At 45.0% G+C, this 26203-nt stretch overlaps 2 protein-coding genes across 2 annotated transcripts in view; both read right to left on the reverse strand.

Annotated features, from left to right (window-relative positions):
- LOC137517960 (serum paraoxonase/arylesterase 2-like) overlaps positions 1–10702 on the reverse strand; it is a 43560-nt gene extending 32858 nt beyond the window's left edge. Inside the window, exons 1-2 of the mRNA XM_068235048.1 lie at positions 10572–10702; positions 2802–2872 (exon numbers count right to left, since the gene is read on the reverse strand). Coding sequence (XP_068091149.1) covers positions 2802–2872; positions 10572–10645 — 145 coding nt within the window. The 5' untranslated portion in view covers positions 10646–10702. The remainder of the gene's footprint in view (positions 1–2801; positions 2873–10571) is intronic.
- Positions 10703–16402: 5700 nt separating this feature from the next.
- On the reverse strand, positions 16403–24902 carry LOC137517962 (uncharacterized). The gene is made up of 2 exons (XM_068235049.1): positions 23289–24902; positions 16403–19907 (listed from the first exon to the last, which is right to left on the reverse strand). Exons 1-2 carry the CDS (start codon positions 24448–24450, stop codon positions 19321–19323), a joined length of 1749 nt encoding a protein of 582 aa, XP_068091150.1. The 5' UTR covers positions 24451–24902; the 3' UTR covers positions 16403–19320.
- Between the last annotated feature and the right edge of the window lie 1301 nt (positions 24903–26203).

The raw sequence follows: 26203 nt of genomic DNA on the forward strand, positions 1-26203 counted from the left end.
CTGCCACACCCCTGATCACGCCTCCGGAAAAAACCCAAGTCATGAGTACTATAAAGATTTCATAAGAAAAATATGTTGTTTTATAATTCAAACCACACTGGTCCTTTCTATCCTGCTTCATTTCCCTTCATATTAGCATTTGAAAATAAGAAATACATCAATGTAAAAGATAGGAATAAAGTTTAGAGGCAATTAAACACGTCTTTAGTAGAGAAATATATATATTTACATAGAAAGAGGGACAAATGAGGAGGAAAGAGGGACAGAGGTACAGGGCTCCCAAAGAGGGACAGAGGTACAGGGCTCCCAAAGAGGGACAGTTGGGAGCTACGGGCAAGGTGAGCATTAGCATTACTATAGGTATCCAGCGTGGCCAGGGAGGTCAGACGTCCTCCTAGATCCTAAAATAATACTAATATTCCTCCTGAGCAATGATAATGAATACCAGCCTGGATACACGACTAGCAGAGACACAATGAGGATTGTACAATCTAAAGGTACCCACACATCTAGTGATCAAGGGCGTAGCAATAGCCATAGCAGCCATAGCAGCTGCTATGGGGCCCGGGAGCACAGGGGGCCAAGTGATACTTAATGTATTCATCATTACCTTTCTTTTTTCCCTCCACCCTCTGACTGAGTGCCCATGGACTATGTGCAGTGTTAATTGCATATGAATGTAAATTGCCCAAATAACTCCTATCCATAGTACAACAGAGTAACCAAGCAGCTCAGGGTGACCAAAACTACTAGGAATGTGTAGGGGATCAAAGGGACCAAAAAGCCCTCTTACTAAAAAAGCAAAGCTTGGTGAAATTGCCTTCTTAAAACAGAAGGAAATTTGCAATAATTCAGTTATAAATGAACATTTGTGGTTACCCACAATGCATTACTACTAAATATGCAAATTATCCCTTTTCACCCTTGTTAAGCCAAGCAAGCATCCAGAACCGCTGGTGTATAGCAAGCCTATAGCTTTAAGTTTTACACAGCCATACCAAACCCACATGTGACAGCCTGTTTCAGACTTTTGGTCCTCATCAGTACATGGCAGGAATTGATACGGCTGTATGAGATAGGGCTTGGACCAGTACAACAAAGTAACCAAGCAGCTCAGGGTGACCTTCTGTTTTAAGAAGGCAATTACACCAAGCTTTGCTTTTTTAGTAAGAGGTCTTTTTGGTTCCTTTTATCCCCCTATACATTCCTAGTAGTTTTGGTCACCCTGAGCTGCTTGGTTACTCTGTTGTACTCGTCCAAGCCCTATCTCATACAGCCGTATCAATCCCTGCCATGTACTGATGAGGACCAAAAGTCCGAAACAGACTGTCTACATGTGGGTTTGGTATGACTGTGTAAAACTTAAAGCTATAAGCTTGCTATACACCAGCGGTTCTGGATGCTTGCTTGGCTTAACAAGGGTGAAAAGGGATAATTTGCATATTTAGTAGTAATGCATTGTGGGTAACCACAAATGTTCATTTATAACTGAATTATTGCAAATTTCCTTCTGTTTTAAGAAGGCAATTACACCATCCATAGTGCAGGGACAGGTGGCAGTGCTCATGAATGGCTGCATCTGAGGGCCCCATGAAAGTTTTTCTGTGGGGCCCCATTAGCTCTAGCTACGCTACTGCTATGGAAGCCGATCGACCAATAGACAGATCTCTCTGATCCAATCTGATGGGTGTCATGAACCGCAGGCTGATTCCCAATTGATTTCAGCGTGAAATCTTGCAGGAATCAGCCTCGTGATGCTGCCTTGTGGCCTCCTCACCCCCAGGTCGCCCTGTACTGTGCCTGCGCGATCAGCGCTGTCAATCACCGCCACGTAGGCCACAGCGGACTGCACAGTCAGCTCCGGCCCACGTGGCGGTGATTGACAGCGCCAATCGCGCAGGCGCAGTACAGAGCGATCTCCAGGTCACTCTGACGTCATCGCCGGGGACCGGGTTGGAGCTCCGGTGAACGGCTGTGGGCAGAGCTGCGGCGAGCGAGGTCCTGGGAGCTTGGGGCTGGAGGAAGCCCCCGGTAAGTAGCGTTTATTTTGTTAAAATTTCCCTGACAAATATAGTGTTTTAAAAACCTGACCTAAAAAAGATAAACAAACAGTGGAATTTGTGAGCAACCACCGCCATCTTGTGGTAAGCTGAAAAAATAACATGCCACCACAGTTGTGGGTTCAAAGCGACTAAGCTAAATGTCACTAAAGCCACTTTAAGTTTATATTATGTCAGTAATGGGAATGGCCTGGATAATAATAAAATTAGGGCTGGAGAGATGCTTTAAAGTATATCTGAAGTGGCTTGCGGGATGATCTGATGCATATGTGTACATAAAGTTCCAAGCCTCTTTAGAACATCCTTGTATTCCCTTTATTAACTTTTTTTTTCAACTGTAAGGGGTAATAAACCATTGATAAAAATCACATTTTCTCTCAGGAAAGTCGGACTGTAAATTCTTTCTGATAACTAATTCGAGATTATAAAACTCCTTTGTAGCTGTACAAACACACCTGATAGCATGATGGAGATTAAAAACGTGTAAAGGTCGTCATTTCTCTGTGTGGGTGTTAGATTAACAGCCGCCGTGCCAGCAGGAGTTTCATACTGGCTCAAACCAACATTTTCCATCATTAAAACCAAATTAAGAATGTGGGACACCAGGAAAGTCCTATTTAATACTAGAACTATGGGTACAATTGCTTATCTCAGTTTATACATTTTAGACATTGATATTCATGAACAACCCTGATCTCTGTCTGTCCCCCTTACTGAGCACAAATCATGAGAGTCACCTACCGATGCCGTCCAGGAGCTGACAATTCGGAAGATCGATTGGTTCAATCTCTCGGAATACATTGAAGCGATGGCTGCAAAATAATAGAGAGAAGTTACAGAAATCATCCTTCGCGTATATGTAAAGTTGTTGATCTGCATGGGCCACTTCCCGGTCACTGGAGAGCGGTGGGAGATGGTGGGCCAGTCTGCACATGTGCAGTATACCCTGAATAGCAGAAATACAGGGCTGACTAGCGGGAGATCCAGGCAGCGTGGGAAGACAGAGAGGAAGCGATCAGCCTGGAGGGGGCTGGGGGAAGACACAGGTATGTATCATTTTTTCTTTTAGCCATCTCAGGTTTCCTTTAAAGGAGTTCTTGAAGAATTACAACATTTATCTTGCCACCATACCACAGAGGTGTAGCAAGGCTTTTCTGCGCCCGAGGACAAAGACAGTTTTTGCACCCCCTTCTGGACAAATTGAGCATGGCCACGCATCAGAATGTGGGTGTGGTCATGGGTGGAGCTAAATTTACAAATGCTTTTTAGATAGCAAAATGTGCCCCCTTTAGATAGCCAAATGTGCCCCCCTTTAGATAGCCAGATGTACCTCTTATAGTTAGCCAGATGTGCCCCTCTTGTTCTGCTGCTGTTAACACTTCTGCACTCCTCTGCAGAGGGAGGGAGAGAAGCAGGGGCACTTCGGGCAGCCAGCGAGCCGCCTCTCACTCACTTGGGGGTGCGGTGGCCATGCTCTACGCCCCTTTACAGTGCTGCGCCTGAGGACATGTGTTCCCCCTCGCCCCCCCATAGCTACGCCTCTGTCCATTGCAGCTGCTGGAATGAAACTATGAGGAGTTTGGAAACACATTGTGCCCCCAATTTGCAGGGGAATTTCTGGGATTTAGCGATAGAGAAATTACTGAAACCAGGCAAAGTCTGGTAGGAATAGGTAATCATCTACATGTGGACATCTGTGAGGAGGACATCGTAGAGTTACAATCTTACATAAATAAACGTACCAGCCGGTTTGTTGTCTTTTGTTGTCTTCTCCTAACCCTAAACTCCCCCCCCCCCCCCCCCCCCCCCGTGACATTTTCGCCGCTCCCGCTGCTTTCCTGGTAATGAAATCACTGTTTTATTCATTGTTTTTGTAAACAATGAAGATGGCCGCCAAACAGGAGATACATCATCAGAGCAGGTGCCCGTTTGCAGAAGCTCCTCTGAAATGTGACTTGATTGCTGGAATGTTACTGCCACATGTTGCCTTAGCTGCTTCTCTGAGCTCTGCACTGATCTCTCTGCATTCACAGCTGTTTGAAATGTCTTAGCTCCACAAGCCTTGCAGAGACGCTGGCTGTGAGCAGAGGTAAGCCTGTGACTCATACACACACAGAGCATGCAGGGGGCGTGCATAACTTCTCCCTATCACAGAAGAGAAAATGCATTCCTCTTTGCAGGGCCGGTTTAAGCAACAATGGGGCCCGAGGGCAAAATAAACCTGGGGGGTCCCCAACATATACCCCGGAACACAAATCGGCATTAGGGGACCTTTTTTGCAGCTGGTATAGTCAGGGTATGAAGCCCCAATCGATCGGAGCTCCACATTCTGTCTATCCCAGCCTGCATGGGGGACAAGGGGTTAAAAAGTTCAGGGGGGGGGCCCACATAATTAAAAAAAAAAAATTCCCAAACTCTAAACATAAAAAATAAATTGGGAAAATAGGAAAAAATGCCAGGGATCTTCATACAGCCATATTGCGGCTGTATAGCGATCCCTGGCCAAAGCGCTGCGGCTGCGTATGGACCCCCTGGAAACCCCGTCAGGAAATTTATTGCGCTTTCGTTTGATGCATGTAAAGTTACACTACCGTTAGGTTTGCTACTAAAAGTGACATTTACCGCATTTAAACGTATACCTTTTTCCTTCGAAACTTTAAAATCGATTTTCTCAAAAACTATAAGGTCTTTTTGAAAAATTGTTTTTTCCTCTTATTCCTAATGATCTCCTTAACATATCCTGCAAATTTAGGGTTTCTAGCATTTAAGGTGGATTTGCTATTAACCATTAAAGTCGGCAGGTTTTTAAATGTGTATTTTTTTTCCTTTGAAATTTTAAAATCGATTTTCTCAAAAACTATAAGGCCGATTTGAACAATTTTTTTCCTCTTGTAGCCACTGGTGGCCCCTACAAGCTCTGGGGCCCTGGGGCAGTTGCCTCCTTTGCCTCTATGGTAGCGCCAGCCCTGCCTCTTTGTCTCGACAAGGCTTGACAAGAAAAGAAGATTAGATCTATTACAGAGACAGTGCAACTAGGAAAGGCTGCAGTAATCCAGACCACATTATAACAGGTATAGGAACTTATGGGATAGAAGAAATAAGGCTGAACATTTTGTTACAGAGTCTCTTTAAAGAAAACCAGGTTCAAGAAAAAGGTTCGCTACCAAACAGTTGGCTGATGCTTCTTGTTTCCTTGAAGCAGGAATGGCAAAGTTAGGAAAGCAAGATCCTGATACTGAGAGGTTTTTTACAAACTTCACTTGATACTCATTTTAGGAAACAGATCCCAGATACATACCATGACAGTGTTCTCCCCAGAATTACTTTCCCGTCGGGTGGCATGAAATTTTAGCCGGGTGGCATGAAAAAGTAGCCGGGCGGGGCGAGATGAGAGAATGCAGGGCCGGTGCTTCTGTGTGCAATTCTGCTTACACCATAGGAGGAGGTGAGCTGATGACAGCCGGGTGGTCACCAAAACTAGCCGGGTGGAGCACCCGGCTAAAAGAGCCTGGGGAGAACATTGCATGACTATATCATACTAACCCCGTCCCTGTGTCTTCCATCATCCTAGTATTGGTTCATGTTATTTCAGTCACATCAGTTCACTTAAAGAGAATCTGTATTGTTAAAATCACACAAAAGTAAACATACCAGTGCGTTAGGGAACATCTCCTATTACCCTCTGTCACAATTTCGCCGCTCCTCGCCGCATTAAAAGTGGTTAAAAACAGTTTTAAAAAGTTTGTTTATAAACAAACAAAATGGCCACCAAAACAGGAAGTAGATTGATGTACAGTATGTCCACACATAGAAAATACATCCATACACAAGCGGGCTGTATACAGCATTCCTTTTGAATCTCAAGAGATCATTTGTGTGTTTCTTTCCCCCTGCAGCTATCTTCCACTGAAGTGTCAGGCTATTTCTTCCTGCAGAGTGCAGACAGCTGTGCCTGTATGTAATTCCTCAGTATGTGAAAGCCCAGCCAGCTCAGAGGAGGATTTATCCAGCTTGTAAAAGATAATAGAACAGAGAGAAGCTGCACTAATCTAAATATCACACAGGCAGTGTGCATACAGGGGCCTGGAAGGGTGAGTTCATAGCAGAACCACAACACTGAAGAACTTGGCAGCCTTCCAGACACAGGCCGACAAGTCTGACAGGGGAATGATACATTGATTTATTACAGAGACAGTGATAGTATAAAGTGCTGCAGTAAGCCAGAACACATTAGAATAGCTTTTGGAACTTGTAGGATGATAAAAAACAGGATGCAATTTTTGTTACGGAGTCTCTGTTAAAGGGACCCTGAGCAGAGTAATAAAATGAAAATCTGAACTTGCCTCGTTCTTCCTCCAGCCCCCCCCCCCCCCCCCCCCAACGCCCCATAACCCCTGAGGTCCCTCACCGTCCTCTGAGTCCCCTCCGAGGTCCCACTGGCAGCTCTATTGGGTGCGTGACTTCAGCTGGGCTTGATCACGCATCCATCTCGAAAGACTGAACCGCGCATGCGTGACATGCCTACAGCGACAGGTGTGTGATCAAGCTGAGTGCGCCAATATGCCGCACCAAGCAGAGCCTAGTGATGATCCTAATCCGCTTATTACCATTATGCGAAATTTTGCCTACATTTTCGCAATTACGCCTATACATAATTACAAATTGGTAATTCAATTGACTTTGCATAATCTTTTGTAATTACACATTAATTTATGCGCAATTGACACGTAACTTTGTGCCGATTTTGGCAGTGAAGAACAAAGCCCTCACAATTGCTACATATGTTAAGCAGAATAGCTGGTACAAGTCAAAAAAAATAATTTTTCAAAAAGACCTTGTAGTTTTTGAGAAAATCGATTTTAAAAATGCAAAGAAAAATGGTTTTTAAACTCAGAAAAATGACAGTTTAAAAAACGTGTTTTTTAGTATTTTTCAAATTGATTTTCTCAAAAACTACAAGGTCTTTTAAAACTATTCTTTTTTTTTTTTTAACTTGTACCCACTATCCTCCTTAACATACGTAGCAATTCTGGTAGCAATAGCATGTATGGGGGTTTTGCTATACACCGCCACAGTCGGCACGCGTAAATATTATGTGTCATTACGAATGCTTACAATTACATACGAAATGAATTACACTTTTCCCTGAAATTTCGCATTACAATTACGATGCGTAATTGTGAATTACAATGCGTAATTATGCATAAGCGTCATTTCTGCTCAGTACTAACAGCCACCAGCAGGAGACCGGAGAGGACCCGGAGGACGCTGAGGGACCCTCGAGGGCTACGGAGGGCTCTGCTCTACTCAGAGTCACTTTAAATAGAGTCTGAAGCCATTAAAATAAGCTCTTTTTAGTTACCACTCCCGTTCAGCATTATCAGCAAAGCTGATTCGCCGCATTCCCACGGATGTCTTTACCCTCCCGACATCACAGAGGCAAAATCCTCCGTTACTTCCTGGTAGAGGCAGAGCCGATTGCTGTAGCTCTGCCTCTAGTCACCGCAGATCGCCGCCTCTCCCCGCCCCTCTCAGTGAAAGAAGACTGAGAGGGGCGGGGAGAGGCGGCGATCAGCGGAGATTGGACTGGAAGCAGAGCTACAGCACAACTCTGCCTCCCTCTGGCAGCAAAATCCACCATCTGGAAATTCGTGGATTCTTGCCACGGGATTTGGGGGGGGGGGGTAAAGACCTCGTTTTGCCGCGGAAATGCTGCGAATCATCTTTGCTCACTATGCGGAGCAGGAATGGTAAAATAAAGAGATAATTTTAATGGCTTCAGACTCTCTGTAAGCTGTGCCAAAAATGTGTGAGGACCTCGGCCCCCGAGGACTGGAGTTCAACAAGCAGACTCGGACCCTGACTGTCTGGTACATTACTAATTGTATAGAGTACCATCCTCTCCAAGAAGTCCAATATCCTGTACTGTACAGTATCCCAGCCTCCTGGGTTGTTTCATGGTATTTAATGAGGAACTTTAACCTAGGCTTGTACTTCATCACAGTTCCCATTCATTGGTCTAAGTCCCCGTGCAAATGACCGCCGCCTTCTATTAGACTTTGCCGTCATTCACAAGAACCGATACTTACACGTCCACGCATTGCTTCCTAAGAAAATCATGCACGAGGACATCTTGTGGCCAAATAGTAAAATTACATCTACAAACATTTTTTTAGACTAACAGACTATATTTTTTTTCATTTAAAATTAACCCCTTACCTCCCACACTCCCCAATAGTTACCTCAAAAGATTTTTGTAAAAAATAAATAAATAAAAATATACAATAGAAAAAAAAAATTCATAAATAGTTACCTTAGGGACTGAACTTTGTTAATACAGTATGTATGTCAAGAGGGTATATTACTATCACTTTATAAATTATGGGCTTGTTGTAAATAGTGATGGACGCAAAACTGAAAAAATGCACCTTTATTTCCAAATAAAATATTGGCGCCATACATTGTACAAGGGAAAACATTTTAAATGTTCCAATAACCGGGACAAATGGGCAAATAGAATGTATGGGTTTTAATTACGGTAGCATGTATTATATTGAAACTATAATGGCCGAAAAATCCTATTTTTCGTGCAGTTAGAATAGAATAATTCTTAGTAAAAGTCCCCCCAAAGAATGCCCAATTGGTGGCAAAAAAACCCAAGATCTAGATTATTTTGTTCGTTAAGTAGTTATAAAGTTATAAGTGTATGAATGGAAGGAACGCTGACAGGTGAAAATTGCTCTGGTTTTTTAAGGGAAAAAAACCTAGGAGGTGAAGTGGTTAAAGAGACACTGAAGCGAGACTAAATCTCGCTTCAGCTGTCATATATAGCAGGGGCACGTGTGCCCCTGCTAAAACGCCGCTATCCCGCGGCTCTACGGGGGTCCCTGACCCCCCAACCCACCCCCCGCAAAATCTACGACCAACTTGGTCGTAGATTTTGTTCCTCCCAGAGGCAGGGCTAACTGCTGCAGCCCTGCCTCTCAGCGCGTCTATCAGACGCGCATCGCCGCCTCTCCCCCGCCCCTCTCAGTGAAGGAAGACTGAGAGGGGCGGGGGAGAGGCGGACGTTCGCGTCTGACAGACGCGCATGGGGCAGGGCTGCGGCGGTTAACCCTGCCCGAATGCGGAAGCGCTCCCCCGCATTACGGAGGGGATCTGGGGGGTCAGGGACCCCCGTAGAGCCGCGGGATAGCGCTGTTTTAGCAGGGGCACGCATGCCCCTGCTATATATGAGAGCTGAAGCAAGATTTATTCTCGCTTCAGACTCTCTTTAAAGCATTTGTTTCTATACAAGTAATAGAAAACTATACTCATCCCGACTTACAAACAGATTCAGGTTAAGAACAAACCTACAGTCCATGTGCCGTTCACTAACCGGGACCTACCTGTTTTTTCAACCAATTTAAATTTGGTAAGATTGTACAATAAACCTAGTATCATTAATGAGCACCTTTACACAACTCTTTATTCCAGTCATATTGATCACTTGCTGCCTTATGAGTCCAGCTTGAAGTTTTGTACAATAAACTAGTCATCTCTTCTAAAAATGGTCTAGTGTTCCAGCTTGCATTCAAATTTCATGCAAATTGTATGCATGGAATTGAGCCAATCCACATCTGCACAAAGTCAGGTGATTGGTCCGATTACAAGCTGCATATCATTTTCATAAAGGCCCCTTTTATACTTTAGGCGGTCTGTTGCGTTGCCTCGCACAAGTACCTTACATCATTTTCATAAAAGCTTGTTCAGAAAAATCGACCAATCCCGGTTGACTTTTAATGAAAAACAAAAGGTACATTTGAACAACTTTTCCAACTGAATGTTGATTGAAAATTAATTGAGAAGAAAAATGCTACCAGAACCGGACGTACACACGGAGCAATGTGCGGTATTTATATTGATATTTTCAAGCCTGTCTGATCAGCTTCCGGTTGTGAACGAGATTGATTTTGAGCTTGGGATCGGTCGCTGGTGATCAATAGACTGATCAATTGATTGATCCGATCATTTGCTTGTTCGGAAAAAAATATCCTAAGTGAAAATTGCATGGTGTGTACAGGGCTTACAAACTCCCCACATGTGGGATATCGCTTTAGCTGAGAGAATCTGAAAATCATCCAGAGATTTCGGATCAGCCCCTCTCCAGCAACAGCTGCAAAATCCATCAAAATCTAACGGCGGATCCGACAGAATAACTTTCCTCTCCAGTGTTGTACTTTGTAAACTTTTCTGTCTGTCTCACAACTTATCTCTCTCTATCTTGTTGTATTCCGCTGTCAGTTAGGAAAACTGCAGATCTGCTGAGGAGCTACAAGTCCCAGCCATGACTCTGGTGGACTTCTTGGCAGAAGGTCCAGATAGATCCCCCAGGCCTGGGGCCACTGCCAGACCGGTGAGAAGGACACAAGAACTGATATGATGATCAGAGATCAGGAGACATTTGTGCGCTGTGCAGAAGAGGTGGTCAGAGTTCTTCCATGGAAGAGTGAAGGTGAGGGATCAGCTTACCTGAACTGGAAGATCCTCTCCCCCAGGAGAGCCAGGAGGACCCCAATGAGAGTGATCTTCAGCAGAGTCCCCATGCTGCCTGCACTGTGGCTGGAGTATTGTTTGCAGGATTCAGGGAGGGACAGAAGAGGGAGGATCCCTCCTGTAATAACTTAGTGTGGAATAATTCTGCGATACGCTGGGGCCTGCGCCCTCCTCGGGTTATACTCACTCGCGGTGTCATTGTTATCTTATTATTCACACTCCTCTGACTCTGGACTGCCGCATGGATTTCCGTGCAAACTGCCAAGACGTGCCATAAAATTCCAGGGCCGATGCAATTCACTTTTACTCCCAAGTTTTCTCCTAGGAGATCATTTTTCATCTTCTGCTTAAAATAACTTTTCTGCACTCTGCAACGGAAAAAGGACTACAAAAATATATTAAAAAGTGTTATCAAAATGATTCTATTTTCTTGCTTGCTGCATTTTGTTCATAAGATGTGAAAATAATATCACCGCTGGGGAAAACTTAGGAGAAAAACGGAATTGAATAAAGAACCACATCTTCAAATGAGGGCTGGAACCCACTACAAAACGCTGTCGCTAATCGCAATCGCTAGCGTTTTGTATGAGTGGTTTGTAAGCGATTTCATGAGCGTTTTCGGTAGCGATTTTAAAAAGTGTATTCAATTTGCCAGCGGTTGTGTAGCGATTTTAAATTCTGATTGGTCCTTTCAATTAATTTTAACAGTGTGCAGTAACTTCAAAACGCTAGCAAAATCGATCTGTGCAGGTTTTGAGCGAGAGATTACGCCAGCGTTTATATACTTTACATTGCAGAAACGCTAACGCTAAACGCTAAAAATGCTGCATGTCCTGCGTTTGCGACTTTGGTAATCGCAATTGCTCCAGTGGAATTTGGCCCATCCAATAACATTAGCAGAGCGTTTAGGGAAATCGCTAGCGTTTTGAATCGCTCCCTGGGGGGTTCCAGCCCTAAGAAGGGGGAAGGCTCTGGATCGTATATCTTCCTTATACCTCCAAAGTTTTTGAGATGAGAAAGAGGGACACTTAAGACATGCCCCTGATCACGCCCCCGTCACACCCCTAATCACGCATACCATAAAGATTTCATAAGAAAAATATGTTGTTTTATAATTCAGACCACACTGGTCCTTTCTATCCTTGTTCATTTTCCTTCATAGTAACATTTTACAATCAGTAATTTATCAATTTAAAGGATGGGAATAAAGTTTGGAGTTGATCTCTTTTTTTTAGAAGAGAAATATATATATTAACATAGAAAGAGGGACAAATGAGGAGGAAAGAGGGACAGGACTCCTAAAGAGGGACAAATGAGGAGGAAAGAGGGACAGGACTCCAAAAGAGGGACAAATGGGAGATATGCTTCCCTCTCTTCTACTCGTCCTGTCGTTCCTGTGCTGGCTCCCCCATTAGCGGTCCATGGGCCACAGACTGCTCTCTTCTGCTTCGGGTGGGCTTCGCACGAGCGCAGAACAGAGCTGCCCATCTCCAGCAGCACTCGGGCTTCCGAAGACTGTGAAAGCCTCCTGTGGTGGGAGATTTCTGCGGAGGAATGAGGGGATGAGGAGAGGAACAGGAAGGCTCTGTAGGTCCCACATCCTTCCCTCTCCTTAGGTAAGTATCTGTTTGTTTGTTTGTTTGTTTGTTTTTTAATTTGCTTCAGATTCACTTTAAAAGACATTTTATGAATATCACCTTGCAGAAAACTTAGGAGAAAAAGTAAACTGAATGCAGGCCCACATCTTCTACAAATTATACTGATTTCTCATTCAGTAATCTACTTTTTATTGTTTTAAAATTTAAACTAAGCCTTAAAGAGAACCTGAAATGAGTAAAAAAAAAAAAGTTTCATACCTATCTGGGGCTTCCTCCAGCCCTCTTCGGGCTGATTGGTCCGTCGCTGTCTCCGCACGCCGCCTGGATCCTCCACTAAGTGGCCCGGTAACTTCGCTAGACGGAGTGTACTGCACATGTGGGTAGAGATGGCCCAAACGGTTCGCCGGCGAACGGTTCCAGGCGAACGGTTCGCCGGCGAACTTTGGGTGGTTCGCCTTCTCAGTGAACCAGGAACTCCGACTTTAGCGGTTAATAGCAAAGTCCCCTTACATAGTAAGAACACCAAATTTGCAGGGTATGTAGAGGAGGAGCAGTAACTACAAGAGGGAAAAAAAATTCAAAAAGACCTTATACTTTTTGAGAAAATCAATTTTAAAGTTTCAAAGTAAAATGAGCCGATTCATTAAAAATAGAACCGATTCATTAAAAAGAACCGGATGATTCATTAACCGTTAGTATAGCTTAGAATGCATCCAACGAATTACAGTATCCTCTTATGTTGCGATCTTCAATTAAGTTGATTGAAGATCTCCGATGCCTCCCACATAGCAGAGAATGCGTCCTGTGCAGGACGCATAGCTGCCGGCTCCTGCTGTCTCTCCCCACCTCCTCACCTGTCACTCTCACCTAGCCTGGCACCCATGGGTGCACCGGGTGCCAGCGTAGATGAGGGTGACAGGTGAAGGAAGGTGGGGAGAGACAGCGGGATCCGGCAGCTATGCGTCCTGCACAGGATGCATTCTAAGCTATGTGGGGGGCGTCGGAGATCTTCAATCAACTTAATTGAAGATCGCAACATAAGAGGATACTGTAATTCGTTGGATCGTTTACCGAGGATATTGGCGTGGGAATTTTTTTTTAAAGGTACAGGTAAGTATTTCTGGTTAATTTAGAATAATAAAATACTGTTCTCGTGGTTGTGTTTTTATTTCATTTAACCTTTTGTGGAAATGGGTAAGGGGTACTTTGTACCCCTATACTCATTTCTCCTGGGAGAGGGGCGGGCATCTGGTGTCCCCTTCTTAAAGGGGGCTCCCAGATGCCACCATGAACCCCCCTAGGGAGTCGTCGCCCCCACCTTCTCCTGGGGCACCAGGGGTGGGGAAGAGCCCCTTGTCCATGGATTGGACAAGGGCTCTGGGGGGAGAGTCCGTGTTCCCAAGTTAAGAGCTTTGATCACATTCCTGCATCGCTCCCGAGATCTGGCATCAGGGGTGTAACTAGAGGATAGCAGTCCCTACATCTGCAGGGACTGCTCAGTTCATAGTGAAAAATACACAGTGTAGCATTATTTTAGAATTACATTTCTTCACCATACATTGTGACAGGAACATAATTTAAGTTTTGCAATAAACGGTAGAAATAGTCAAACAAAATCTGTGTTTTTTTATTTTTAAACTGGAATTGTTAAAACTGAAAAATTTGTTTTTTCAATTGTTCCCTCTTTTTCCCAATAAAATACATAGAAAACAAAATTGTTCAAGGGAAAAAATGCCATAGGATAAAAACCTAGTTAGCATTGAAAAAAAAACTATATTTCATACAGTTACAATATTTCATACAGTATTTCATTTAGGTGTCATAAGTAGGGATAAAGTTATTGCTGATTAAATAGGGACATAGCTAAAATGTCAAATCTGCTCTGGTTCATAAGGAGGAGAGAGGAGACAAGGTCTGGATGCATAGTAGTTAAAGAACTAAAGGCACCCAGTGTAGCTAAAATACTTTATAAAAATGTACACAAAAAAAGAGTTAGTGCTGGGCTTACCTCTCCTGAAGAAATAGGCCAGCATTATCTGGAAATGAGTTTATTGAGTACTATAAACATACAACGCGTTTCACAGGACTATGGCTGGTTCTTCAGCGCAATAGTGCAACAGTGCAAGTAGAATGTTTTCTAGCAAGAAACCCCACCCAATAAGGCGGGTTCCAAAATCCATCTGTAACATTTCCTATTTTCTTTTAATTCATAAAACAAATCAAAAGCTTGCAGCAAATATGGAAGGCATTTTGCTGCTCCAGAAAAGAGGTTGTCAAAGGGATGCAAGTAATCCAGCTTGCATTAAGGCCTTGTTTCCATCTGTGTGCTTCTATCCGCTTTTTATTAGCACAACAATGTTACAGATTGATACATGTTGCTGAAAAGTGGACAGAAGCGCACAGATGGGAACAAGGCCTAAAACTTATTGCAAATTGTATGCAGTTTGGAATAGGACCAATCAAAAAATTGTCAGGGGGTCAGCTTTAGATGGTGTAGAGGTACTGCTTCTGCTTCTCATGCATGATGTTGTGGGTTCGATTCCCGGGCCACCTTAAAGACTGCGACTGGACTGGGAGCGAACACACCAGCATGGGAGGAGGTGGTGTTAAAACACACTCAGCCTGGCCACAACAAAAAAAATGTCAGGAAGGGAATTTGTTTTCCCAGAAGCCAATGTTTTCGACAGGAAACCACCAGGAAATGAGCGCCAAGCTTTTCACGCTGGAGGAGACATGATTCTTGTTGGGCTGTTATCTATCACAAATCCTGATCACCATCCCACCATGATGCCATCAAAACGTTGTCTACTCTCACCAAATGCGTGGCCAGTTCGATTATCACGTTCGGACGGGTTCAGGGAGTAATTGCATTTGTGATGTGCGGCGGAGGAGGAGGGAAAAAAAGTGTGGTTCAAAAATTTGACATGAATAAATGGATTGCAAGAACATTGTGTAGCACCGCGATAGCTATGCGATTTACCTTGCGCAAATCGCAGTCATTGAGAAACAGCCCTTCCTTCTCAGTTCTTTATATATTACTAGTCGACCTAAGCCCGTTTCAAAACGGGCTCTAGGTCTGTCACAGCCGCCACCACCGCATGTCAGCGTGTATGCGCATCCACCCGCCGTGCGCACACACGCCCACCTGGTGCCCTGGCCCATCCTTGTCCTGTCCCAACGGCTGACATGCGCAGTAGGGCAAAAGCACTGACACAGGGACATGTGGCGCAGAGACACAGGCAAATTATTATATACTAGTGACCTTAGCCCATTTAAAAACGGGCTAGGTCTGTCATGACTTCGCTGCGCGCACTCGCCGCCCACCCTTTCTGGCCCCGTCCTCCTCCGGCTCTCGGCAGTGTCTCTGCGTCTTGTCCCTGCACATGCGCAGTGCAAAAAAGCACTGACACACGGATAGACGCAGGGACACTTGCATATTATTATAGAGGACTAGTAGACCCAAGCCTGTTTTAAAACCAGCTCTAGGTCCATCTTTTAACAGTGCGCATGAATGGGCACCCGCCACACATGCGTGCGCATCGGTCGCTCGTGCGCGCGCGCACCTGTCTACCTGCTGCACACACGCGCACACCTGTTGCTCGTGCGCGCGCCTGCACTCGTCCTCCTGGGCACAGGCCAGCCCGGCTCCCTGGCCCCGTCCTGTCTCATCGGCTGCCTGGGTCCGTGTTGCGCACATGCGCAGTAGCACAAAGCACGGACGCAGCTACACAGAGACAGCACACGCAGGGACACAGGGGTTTATTATAGAGGATAATGTGATGTTTCGGGCAGCTCTATAAAGATCAGAGAGTAAACAGGGCACATCGGTCACACCAGGATGTTAGAGAGCGTCGAGCGTTTGTTTAATGGGAGTGTGCTGACCGTAGCGGGACATCCAGTGGGGATCAGACTCAGAGCTGCGTCACGTGAGGCTGCCAGACAATGCCGCGTTTTATAGCCTCTGGGTGTGAATCTGGACTATATTCTACCACCGTCATAAAGCAATAATACAAGTGGCATAGCAGCAACCAAGGCAAACATACTTCTCATCCGCCGCACCTGTGTGAGATGCTTCCGTTTCCATAGAGATTATACCTCTGTTTATAAATGTCCAATCCGTACAGCCCCGCCCAAGGCCTGAACTCCCAATCTGCTGTAAACGGTTTCAAACCGCCAACTGAAGGAGAACTCCACAAACACCAATGCAGGTTGTAAAATTCAAAAGTTTTATTCAAAATAAAAGATAAAAATACACTTTCTACTCCATGTAACCAATGAGAATTACAAACAACACAATCTAATATCACAGTCTTCTTATTATCTTCTGGTCTTCTTTCTATAGAACACTTCCGGAAGCTAGGAGGAAAACAACTGGTTAACAATAACACATAACCTTCCCACCCGGTAAGTATTTTCTCAGCGTTCCCACCCACTTTAATGAAAAATGGACCTTATTTGGATTTCCTAAACCCTGAGGGCTCTTTCACATTAGGGCAGATTTTCTGCGTTTCAACGCAAAGGGTAAAGTTTACGTTACCCAAGGTGAAATGAAAGTCCATAGACTTTGATTTTAGCTTTCACATATAATGCAGCCTTTTTGTGCGTTGCGTTACACTGCACCCAGGCGCAGTTTTTCGGCCAACGCTAGCTTTATGCGTTACAATGTTAGTCAATGTAAAACGCACACTATGCGCGTTTTTAATCCGTTAACGCAGGCAATCAGTCCCAGAATGCAACAGAGGAACAATGTAGAAAGTTGACAACTAAAAGAAAAAAAAATTACCTGCGTTTTTCTATGTGCTGTAACGCATTGAAAACGGATTAAAAACGCACACTCACTGCAGTGCAACGCATATCAAAACGCAGTAAAAGGCATACAACAAAACGTATGCTTTGAGCGTTCTCCAACGCTAGCTCTGGTGTGAAAGAGCCCTGAGTACTAAAGTAATTTCAGTTTAATGCTTCCCTGACAAAACCATTATATAGTACTTTAACCTCTAAGTTTGCTGATCAGCAAAATCTTTCATAACTCAATAGTAAATAGAGTACTCTTGCTTTTTTGTTCTCAGTCTGATCAATTATTCTGGCTTTTTTTCTTATTCAATAGTTCAGCCGTTTCTTAGGAAAAGCCAGAACAATAAATGTATAAGTTAGATGGTTAGAAGTTAATAAATTGGTTGGTTAATAAGTTAATAATAAATAATAAAAGAAATAAAATTGGTTAGTGAATTACTAAATTCTTAGTAAATTAATAAGGTTACTAGAATTAAATAAAGAAGAAGAAAATAACTCCGTCACTTGTTCCTATGAGCAAAACTACTCAATATGCTTGCCCCCCAAAAAACAGCAGAAAAATAAAAGCACAACAGTTTCTTTATAAATCTCAGCTTCTGCCGCTCCTGTATGTAATCTCTTCTGTTCTTTTGCAGGACCAGTCTATTGCCAAAAAAAACAGTCTATTAACAGGTACTTCTTCTAAATCTTTTAACACTACTGGTAAATGGACATATTAATCATTCTCCTTTCTTTTACAGGAATCCAGTCGGACCACTCTTCCCATAGGTAAGTATTTCTTCCAATATAACTTCGCACTATCTTGTGCACCACACATAAAATAACCAAAACAAAATGGCTTCTTGCATTTATTACTTTGGTAAAGTCAGTAAGCTATAAGAGGTTAAGATAGGCCTCTAGCGGACAGGACAGTAGCTTATTTTATTAACCAGATTCACTTTCCTCTCAATCTCACTATCTCTTAGTCTCAGGCCTAGTATATGGGTAATATGCAGTTTTTTGACTTTTATAAAAAAAAAAAAACCTTTCTTCCCATTTCCGCAACCATTCAGGTAAACTTATGAAAATACAAGTAAGATGATAATCATAACAATTAGGGCTTGTCAGTCTCAATTCTCAGCCTCACCAGCACTATACTTCAGCAGTGGGGGACATCACCAGAGCCAATTCACTGTAATCAAAATGTTCAAGTATCTTTCTTGTCACACGCTGATTTATCACAGTATTAATCATATTTCATACGTGTCAGATTTAAAGTCTTCTTTCCCAGCACCTCTGTATCAAGAATAACTGGCTATACATCTGACTGGCTCTTTTTCATCTGCCTGAAATCTCTCTCCTGGCTTTCCCACTCCTTGTCAGCTTTACATGGGACTTAAGAGGCACATACCAAAATAAATATTAATATAAAACTAAACACACCAACTTAGTGGATAAAAATTGGCCGTAAGGCGTTGTTTATTGCGGTTTTCAAATTAAAGTTGTTCGATACTTTTATTCAATGAAATACTTTAAATATTAATTCAACCTTAACTTTATTAAAACTGTAAAAAACATAAATAATCCAAAGTTAATCATATCCAAACACACATCATAGTCGAACAACTTCTAAAGTACTTAGCCCGCCCACCACCGTGGGCAACTTTTACCGCCAATAAAGGCAATAGCCTACGACAGTCCAGAAAGTCCAAGAAGAGGGAGGGTGGGAGGGGGATCGCAGCTTGTCCTGACAGACACTGAGGAGAGAATGACATCCCACACTGATCTGTGACAGGAGCTCAAAGTTCATTGGCTGCCGATAACCCCACTCCTTCTGACAGCTGCCAATCAGGAATATCTCCAGGTGCTCTTTGCCCAGATACCTGACAGCTTCAGATATCACCAGCCGGCCCCTGAAAGAAAGGAGGGAAAGAGCAGTACCACAGAAAACCAAGTGCATAAGAACCTATGCAATTACCCAAGCAATGTCACAACCTGTATTTTGTGTGGCCACAAAGTCCCAAGAGCCCCTTGCTCCATTATGTCGCTCAGGCCTTACATGGGACTTAAGAGGCACATACCAAAATAAATATTAATATAAAACTAAACACACCAACTTAGTGGATAAAAATTGGCCGTAAGGCGTTGTTTATTGCGGTTTTCAAATTAAAGTTGTTCGATACTTTTATTCAATGAAATACTTTAAATATTAATTCAACCTTAACTTTATTAAAACTGTAAAAAACATAAATAATCCAAAGTTAATCATATCCAAACACACATCATAGTCGAACAACTTCTAAAGTACTTAGCCCGCCCACCACCGTGGGCAACTTTTACCGCCACCCGCCAGGCTATAGCCTGGCACCCCAGCCCACGGCCTTCTCAACCATATTCTGAAGCTCCATATTAAAAATGTCAACACCAATTGGGGACAAGTGGACTAAGTCCTTCCTATACAAACCCCGGACCCCCCCCTCCAAGTCAATGTGTCTGTAGGAAAAACCTCCGACCGAAGAGAGAAATTTACACATGGCCCAATTCACCCGCTTCCTAATTTTGTCGAAGAAGCGCTTGTTGGGTGAGACGTACCATAACAAGCGAGGGACAATTTCGGAAAAAACCAAAACCGTGTTCGGAAAAATAGCGCGAATCTGCAGAAAATCCCGACGCATCCTAGCCAGAAGGTTTAAAGTTTTGACTTTTCCCAGGTCGTTTCCCCCTAAATGGATTATTAAGATGTCAGGAACCGGCCATTCGTCTACAAGACAAACTAGTTTGGGCAACAGAGCTTCCCACCTCATACCCCTACAACCCTTCCAGTATATCTGGAAAGAGTCACAGTCTAAGTCCAGGTTGTCCGTATAAGGCCTCTCCTTAGCCCTTCGTCTTGCCCAAAAGATAAAAGAGTGGCCGATAATCCACACCACCTGCTTCAGACCTAGGAAAAAAAACAAGTTATTTTATACAACCAAAGAAGGGCGAACATATAACCTATACCTATGGGACTCCCATCTGCCTATCTTTTTAATTGTAGATTCCGACAATCCTAGTCTCGCAGCTTCTGTGGCTGCCCCAATTCGGAATGAGTGGCTTGAGAATTTAAAAGCCTGCAATCCCAGCGTATTCATACATTTGCCTAATATAGCTCGAAACTGAAAAATAGAAAGCGCCGACCCGTCGGCATGGGAAAGAAAAGAAGGAGACGACGAACGGATACTGGAAAACTCGCTGACCAAGCGCACAGGGCACGACGAGGAACCCTCTAATTTAAAAAGTGTAAGCCAAACCCCCCGACCGGCCCTATCCGTTTTAGACTTTTTGATAAAAATTTGAACCGCCGTATTCGATAACGATATATCCTGGGGGCGAAGACCGGAATGCTCAGATTTGGCTTTTGCAACCAATTCTGAGATGCGCAGGGCTCCGAAAAAGGCTAAAGAAAAAGCCGCTCGAAACAGACGGACTTCGTATTCAGAAGAGCAAATTAAAGGAAGAACAAGTAACAAGTCGCCTAAAAGCTCAAAGGAAATCGGACGCCTACCATCCGGCACTGAAAGACCCGAACGGAAGCCCTTCATCATCTGCTTCACTAGACAGTAGTCCGTGCACGGGGGCGAATGATGAAGCTTCCTGAAAAAGGAGATACCACAAAGCTTACGCTGTAACGATGGGATTGAGGCCCCTAAAGACACTTTGGAACAAACATAAGACAAAACCAACTCTACTTCATCAGCGAAAGGCGACTTTCGAAACAGCCCAGCGTAACTGCACCAGTCCTGCCATGCAGCTGAATAATCAGCCCATGTTTTTGCAGACAGTGATTTACGAACAGAAGCTGTTATTAAGTCCCAATCAAGGTCCATAAGTGCGCCGGGCAAGGTATTCCTTCTTCGTCCGCCGACGGCGCCAACGCCCTGAATGTGGAGAGCTGCTGCCGGGATAAAGCATCGGCCATCAGATTGGACTTACCGGGTAAATGTACAGCTTTCAACCACACATTAAAATTAAGACAGAGCAGGACTAATTGCCTAAGAATATGCAAAACAGGAAGGGATTTAGATGTAAGGCAATTAACTGCATACACCACTCCCTTATTGTCCGATTGGAGCAGAATCCGCTTGTTTGCGAAAGATCTACCCCAAATCGACAATGCCACCAATACAGGAAAAAGCTCCAAAAGAACGATGTTTTTAACATATCCTTGCTCAATCCATGACACTGGCCACTGCTCAGCACTCCAGTGACCCTTCCAATAAGCACCATACCCGATCGATCCAGCTGCATCGGTAAATAAATCCATCTGATCGTCTTTTATAAACTCCTCCTGCCACATTGACCTTCCGTTATAGTTGATCAGGAAGCTATGCCACACCAGCAGATCTTCCTTCACGTCTCTGGTCAAGCGAACGTGCCAAGAAGGATTTTTTAAACCCGACAGCAATCGCGCCGTGCGCCGCGAGAATACTCTCCCCATGGGCATAATGCGGCTTGCGAAAGCTAGACGGCCAAGGAGTTCTTGCAGCTCCTTGACTGACGCTTTTGACTTGCCTAAAAGGTAGTTCAGCAACGACTTTAAAACCAAAATTTTTTCAGGGGGTAAACGATATTCCATTAAAACTGTGTCGATTGTAATTCCTAGAAAAATCAATTCCGTGGTCGGTAAAACCGATTTCTCTTCCGCAACCGGAACGCCAAATTTCTCTGCTATGTCGTGAAAAGTTAAAAATAAGTTAAAAGCCTCATCAGAACCGGGGGACCCGACGAATAAAAAATCATCAAGATAGTGTAACGCCGTGCCGGAACGACATACTTGCTGAACTACCCACTCGAGGAACGTTGCAAAAATTTCAAAATAAAAACAGGACAGGGTACAGCCCATGGGGAGGCACATGTCGAAATAAAAAAGGCCATTAAATTGAAAACCGAGGGAATTGAAACCGCCCGGCCAAATCGGTAGCAAACGAAACGCCGATTTAATATCTGTTTTGGCTAGTAATGCGCCTTTGCCGAAACCACGGATCACCGATACAGCCTGATCGAAGGATAAATAAGAGACAGATCGTAAATGCGTTTCAATGGAATCGTTTAGAGAGTCACCCTTGGGAAAAGATAAGTGATGGATAAGGCGCCATTCACCTGGGTCTTTCTTCGGCACAATTCCCAAGGGTGACAATCTAAAATCCGTAAACGGTGGCGAGGAAAAAGGACCAGCAACCCTGCCAGCTGCAATCTCCTTATCGATTTTAGATTGGACAATGGCTGACAAATTTTTTACCGATTTAAGATTCTCAACCCAGGAACAACCAGATCCCGTAAATGGAGGAATATAAAACCCGTTCGCAAAGCCATTAAGCAGAAATGTGCTGATCTCCCGGTTTGGGAAGCGATCGAGCCATGGAATTAGCTCGAGGAGCTTCACTGGCGTCCGCGCTCCGCAGAAAGGACTCCTTGGTGGAGCCCTGCACAGTAGCTGCTACTTTCTTATAGCAACGCGCCGCCGGGTGAAGGCCGCCGCAATTGACACACTCGTGCTTGTATCGGCAGTTAGCCGCAAACTTGCACTGTGACTCGTTAAAGGCATGACAGAAGCCTTTCTTAAATGTTACATTGCTAGAATTCTGCGTGTTAGACTTAGGAGATTGCGCACGCTGTGGTAACAGTATGCTGATCCATAGGCTGACATCCTTCGAGCCCCAACGCAGGGAGGGATAGATGGACATCTTCTGACGATAAGCGTCATCATAAGTAAACCACGCCATCCCTCCGTACTGCCGTTGGGCCTCGAAAACAGTATCCATGTGCTGGAATAAACCTGCCGCAAGCTCCGGCTGCTTTTCAACTATAACACTGGCGAGAATTAAGAATGCTTGAAGCCAGTTATTAAATGACCTAGTTACAGGCCTACGCCTGTCCTCCTCCTCCTTTTTATCCTTCTGCAAATAGTCTTTACTAAAAGGAAGTAAAGAAAGCAAATCCACGTGCTCACCCCGCCAGATCTTTTCCTTCACCGCAAGAGGTAAATGATAACCGAGTGGAGAAGAAACACAGGGTAAAGCCTCCTTATACAAAAGCTCTGAAACACCGGACCTAATAACAGGAGGGGGAGTGTTACCAGTCTCTAGCGATGAAGGAAAATTTAAAGGCAAAGGGGCAGGGTTAACCATTTGATTGCCTGGGGGTACCCAGACAGCAGCAGGTGAAGCAGAACTAGTAGGAACAGTATTAGCAGTGGGCAATCTCTCGATCACCTGTTTTAAACAATCCACTACAACATTCAATCTATCAAACAAACCCTCCCTGCGTTCACCCCTGCTCTCACCGTGTCTAGGAAGAGATGTCTCCTCATCGGAGGAACTGGAATCCCTGACGCCAGCGACAGCCTCTCCTGTAGCAGCAGGAAGACGTCCGTCCTGGATCACTGTGCCAGCAGACCTGGCTCCAGATGCTGGGAGAAATCCTTGAACCCGGCTGTATGTGGTGGAGGGGGCCCCTGATTGGCAGGCGGCCCCAAAAGAACTCCCGTTGAGGACTCCAGAAAGGTGATGCTGTGCAAGCTGGTCCGGAGTTGGCATGTCAGCAGCTGTGATGAGAGGTGGGGAGGTGCTGGAAGAAGTGCTGGGAGCATCCACAGGGAGGGGGAGAGTCGGTGGGGCCCAAGACACAGGAGCCGCTTGGATGCCCGCAGTTGTGCCCGCAGAAGAGAATGCTGGCTGGATTGTGGGAGAGCTGGGCTGCTGTGGGCACTGTGCGGGGGCAGACTGTGAAAAGGAGGCGGCTGGCTGAGAAGAGGGGGCGGAAGAAAGCGCTGGAGCGCAAACAGACCTCAGATCCGCGGCAAGATGGCGCCCGCCGGTCACCTGACCGCGCCCACTTCCGCCCTTACTCTTGCGGCTACTTCCTGTGGGCACGGTGCTCCTGGAATTCGCTCCCCGCACGTCGGGAGAATAGGGCCTCCTTGGCTTCTTAGCCCTCTTCGCCGGCGGCGCCTCCGGGTACCCGGCGCCCGCTCCGGCAGCAGATTGGAGATCCTGGGCGTGACGATCCTTCCTGGAGCGGCCCTTAGAAGGCGTAGGCGGCCGCACAACAGCCGGCAAGGCAGGTAACAGGCTGGTCGGGGCAGGAGCAGCAAGAGGCTGCTGGGGAGACATAGTAGGGTCCAAAGGCAGAGGCAGGAGAGCTGGGGTAGATGATTCAGCGGGGGCAATGGCATCCAAAATTCTTTTCAGAAGCTCCTCGCCCCCTTCCGATCTGGCAACAGCAGCCAGCCTAATCAGAGTCTGATCCATGAGTAAAAAGTTATAAGTCCTCAAAAAGATAAATCCAGCAGGTGGGATGGAGGTTAAATATAAAAGAATAAGTAATTTAAAGAAATGAAATAAATGAAGTAAACTAACAAGGCTCAAATAAAGAAATCTGCAGGAGAAAAGACAGCACGTCTGGATCGCAGCTTGTCCTGACAGACACTGAGGAGAGAATGACATCCCACACTGATCTGTGACAGGAGCTCAAAGTTCATTGGCTGCCGATAACCCCACTCCTTCTGACAGCTGCCAATCAGGAATATCTCCAGGTGCTCTTTGCCCAGATACCTGACAGCTTCAGATATCACCAGCCGGCCCCTGAAAGAAAGGAGGGAAAGAGCAGTACCACAGAAAACCAAGTGCATAAGAACCTATGCAATTACCCAAGCAATGTCACAACCTGTATTTTGTGTGGCCACAAAGTCCCAAGAGCCCCTTGCTCCATTATGTCGCTCAGGCCTTACAGGACTGATGGCTGGCTTATCTTATGGAGGATTGAAGAATCATCATGGCTCAGTAATTTTCTCCCAAAATGTCAGCTATCGCATCGTCTGGCCTGCTGCATCTTTCCCCTTCTCCTGTCTGCTCCAACTGCCAACTCAACCCCTCAGAAAGCTGTTCTATCTTCCCTAACGGCTCCCCTGCTTGTGTGTCTGGTTGCTTAGCAACCTTCCCTCAGCCATCAGCTCTGCCTACCCACACATTACACATTACAACTAAGGAAAAAAATGCCCTTACTTAACAAACCTGTGTCAGCAGCGCCTCTATTTAAAGCTGCTGACCAGGTAATAATATAAAAATAAAAATAAATAGATCCCCCCTCTTTCTAACAATAACAATAATATTTCTATAGCGCTTTTCTCCCTGGGGACTCAAAGCGCTGCGACCCTGCATTATGCAGTCTCAAAGGCTCGGGAAAAGAGGTGAGTTTTTAGCCTTTTTTTAAAGCTGTCCAGAGAAGGAGCCTCTCGTACTGATTGTGGAAGTGAGTTCCATAGAGTAGGGGCTGCATAGGAAAAGGCCCGAGCACCAAATGTTAAGTGTATCCTGGGAATAACCAGCTTCATCTTGTTGGCAGAGCGGAGGGTGCGTGGAGGGGCATAAAGTTCCAATAGATCCGCTATGTATTTGGGTCCCATGTGGTGTAGAGCCTTGAATGTCAGCAGGCAGATCTTACAATTGATTCTCCAGTTTACTGGCAACCAGTGAAGAGTTTGCAGTACTGGGGTGATGTGTGAGCTGCGGGGGGCATTGCAGTACTGGGGATATGTGTGAGCTGCGGGGGGCATTGCAGTACTGGGGTGATGTGTGAGCTGCGGGGGGCATTGGCTAGGAGTCTGGCTGCAGCATTCTGTACTAGCTGTAAGGGGCGCAGAACCTTATCTGTAGATCCGATGAACAGGGCGTTGCAGTAGTCTAGGCGGGAGGATACAAATGCATGAACCAGGGCAGGTAGGTCTTCAGCTGGAATAAGGTGTTTGATTTTCGCTATATTTCTTAGATGGAAGAAGGAAGACTTGACGACAGCTGATACCTGCTGTCTGAGTTTTAGATTTCCATCCAGGATCACCCCAAGGTTTCGCACAGAGTCTTTATACTGTACAGTATCTCCCCCAATTGCTAGTTTGAGGTGGTGAGCGTTTTGAACTTTATCCATCATGTGTGGACCACCTACCACCAACACCTCTGTTTTGTCAGAGTTCAGCCTCAGCCAGCTGGTGTTCATCCAATTTTGTAAATCCACTAGACACGCATTTATGGATGCTGATGGGTCTTGGGTGCCAGGCTTGAAGGACAGATACAGTTGTGTGTCATCTGCATAACAATGGTATCCTAAACCATAGTTCTGGATTATTTTGCCCAGTGGGAGCATGTAGACTGCAAAGAGTAATGGTGATAGTACAGAACCCTGTGGAACTCCATAGGCAAGTGG

This window comes from Hyperolius riggenbachi, chromosome 5 (assembly GCF_040937935.1).
Source record: "Hyperolius riggenbachi isolate aHypRig1 chromosome 5, aHypRig1.pri, whole genome shotgun sequence".
Lineage (NCBI taxonomy): Eukaryota > Metazoa > Chordata > Amphibia > Anura > Hyperoliidae > Hyperolius > Hyperolius riggenbachi.

What these genes read in the sequence shown, in the direction of transcription:
- LOC137517962 (XM_068235049.1), bottom strand. Translation starts at nt 24,450, where the DNA reads ATGTCATTCTCTCCTCAGTGTCTGTCAGGACAAGCTGCGATCCAGACG. An exon ending in GACATCTCTTCCTAGACACG is followed by an intron (nt 19,908 to 23,288) that starts GTGAGAGCAGGG and finishes TTTTTTTCCTAG; the next exon opens with GTCTGAAGCAGGTGGTGTGG.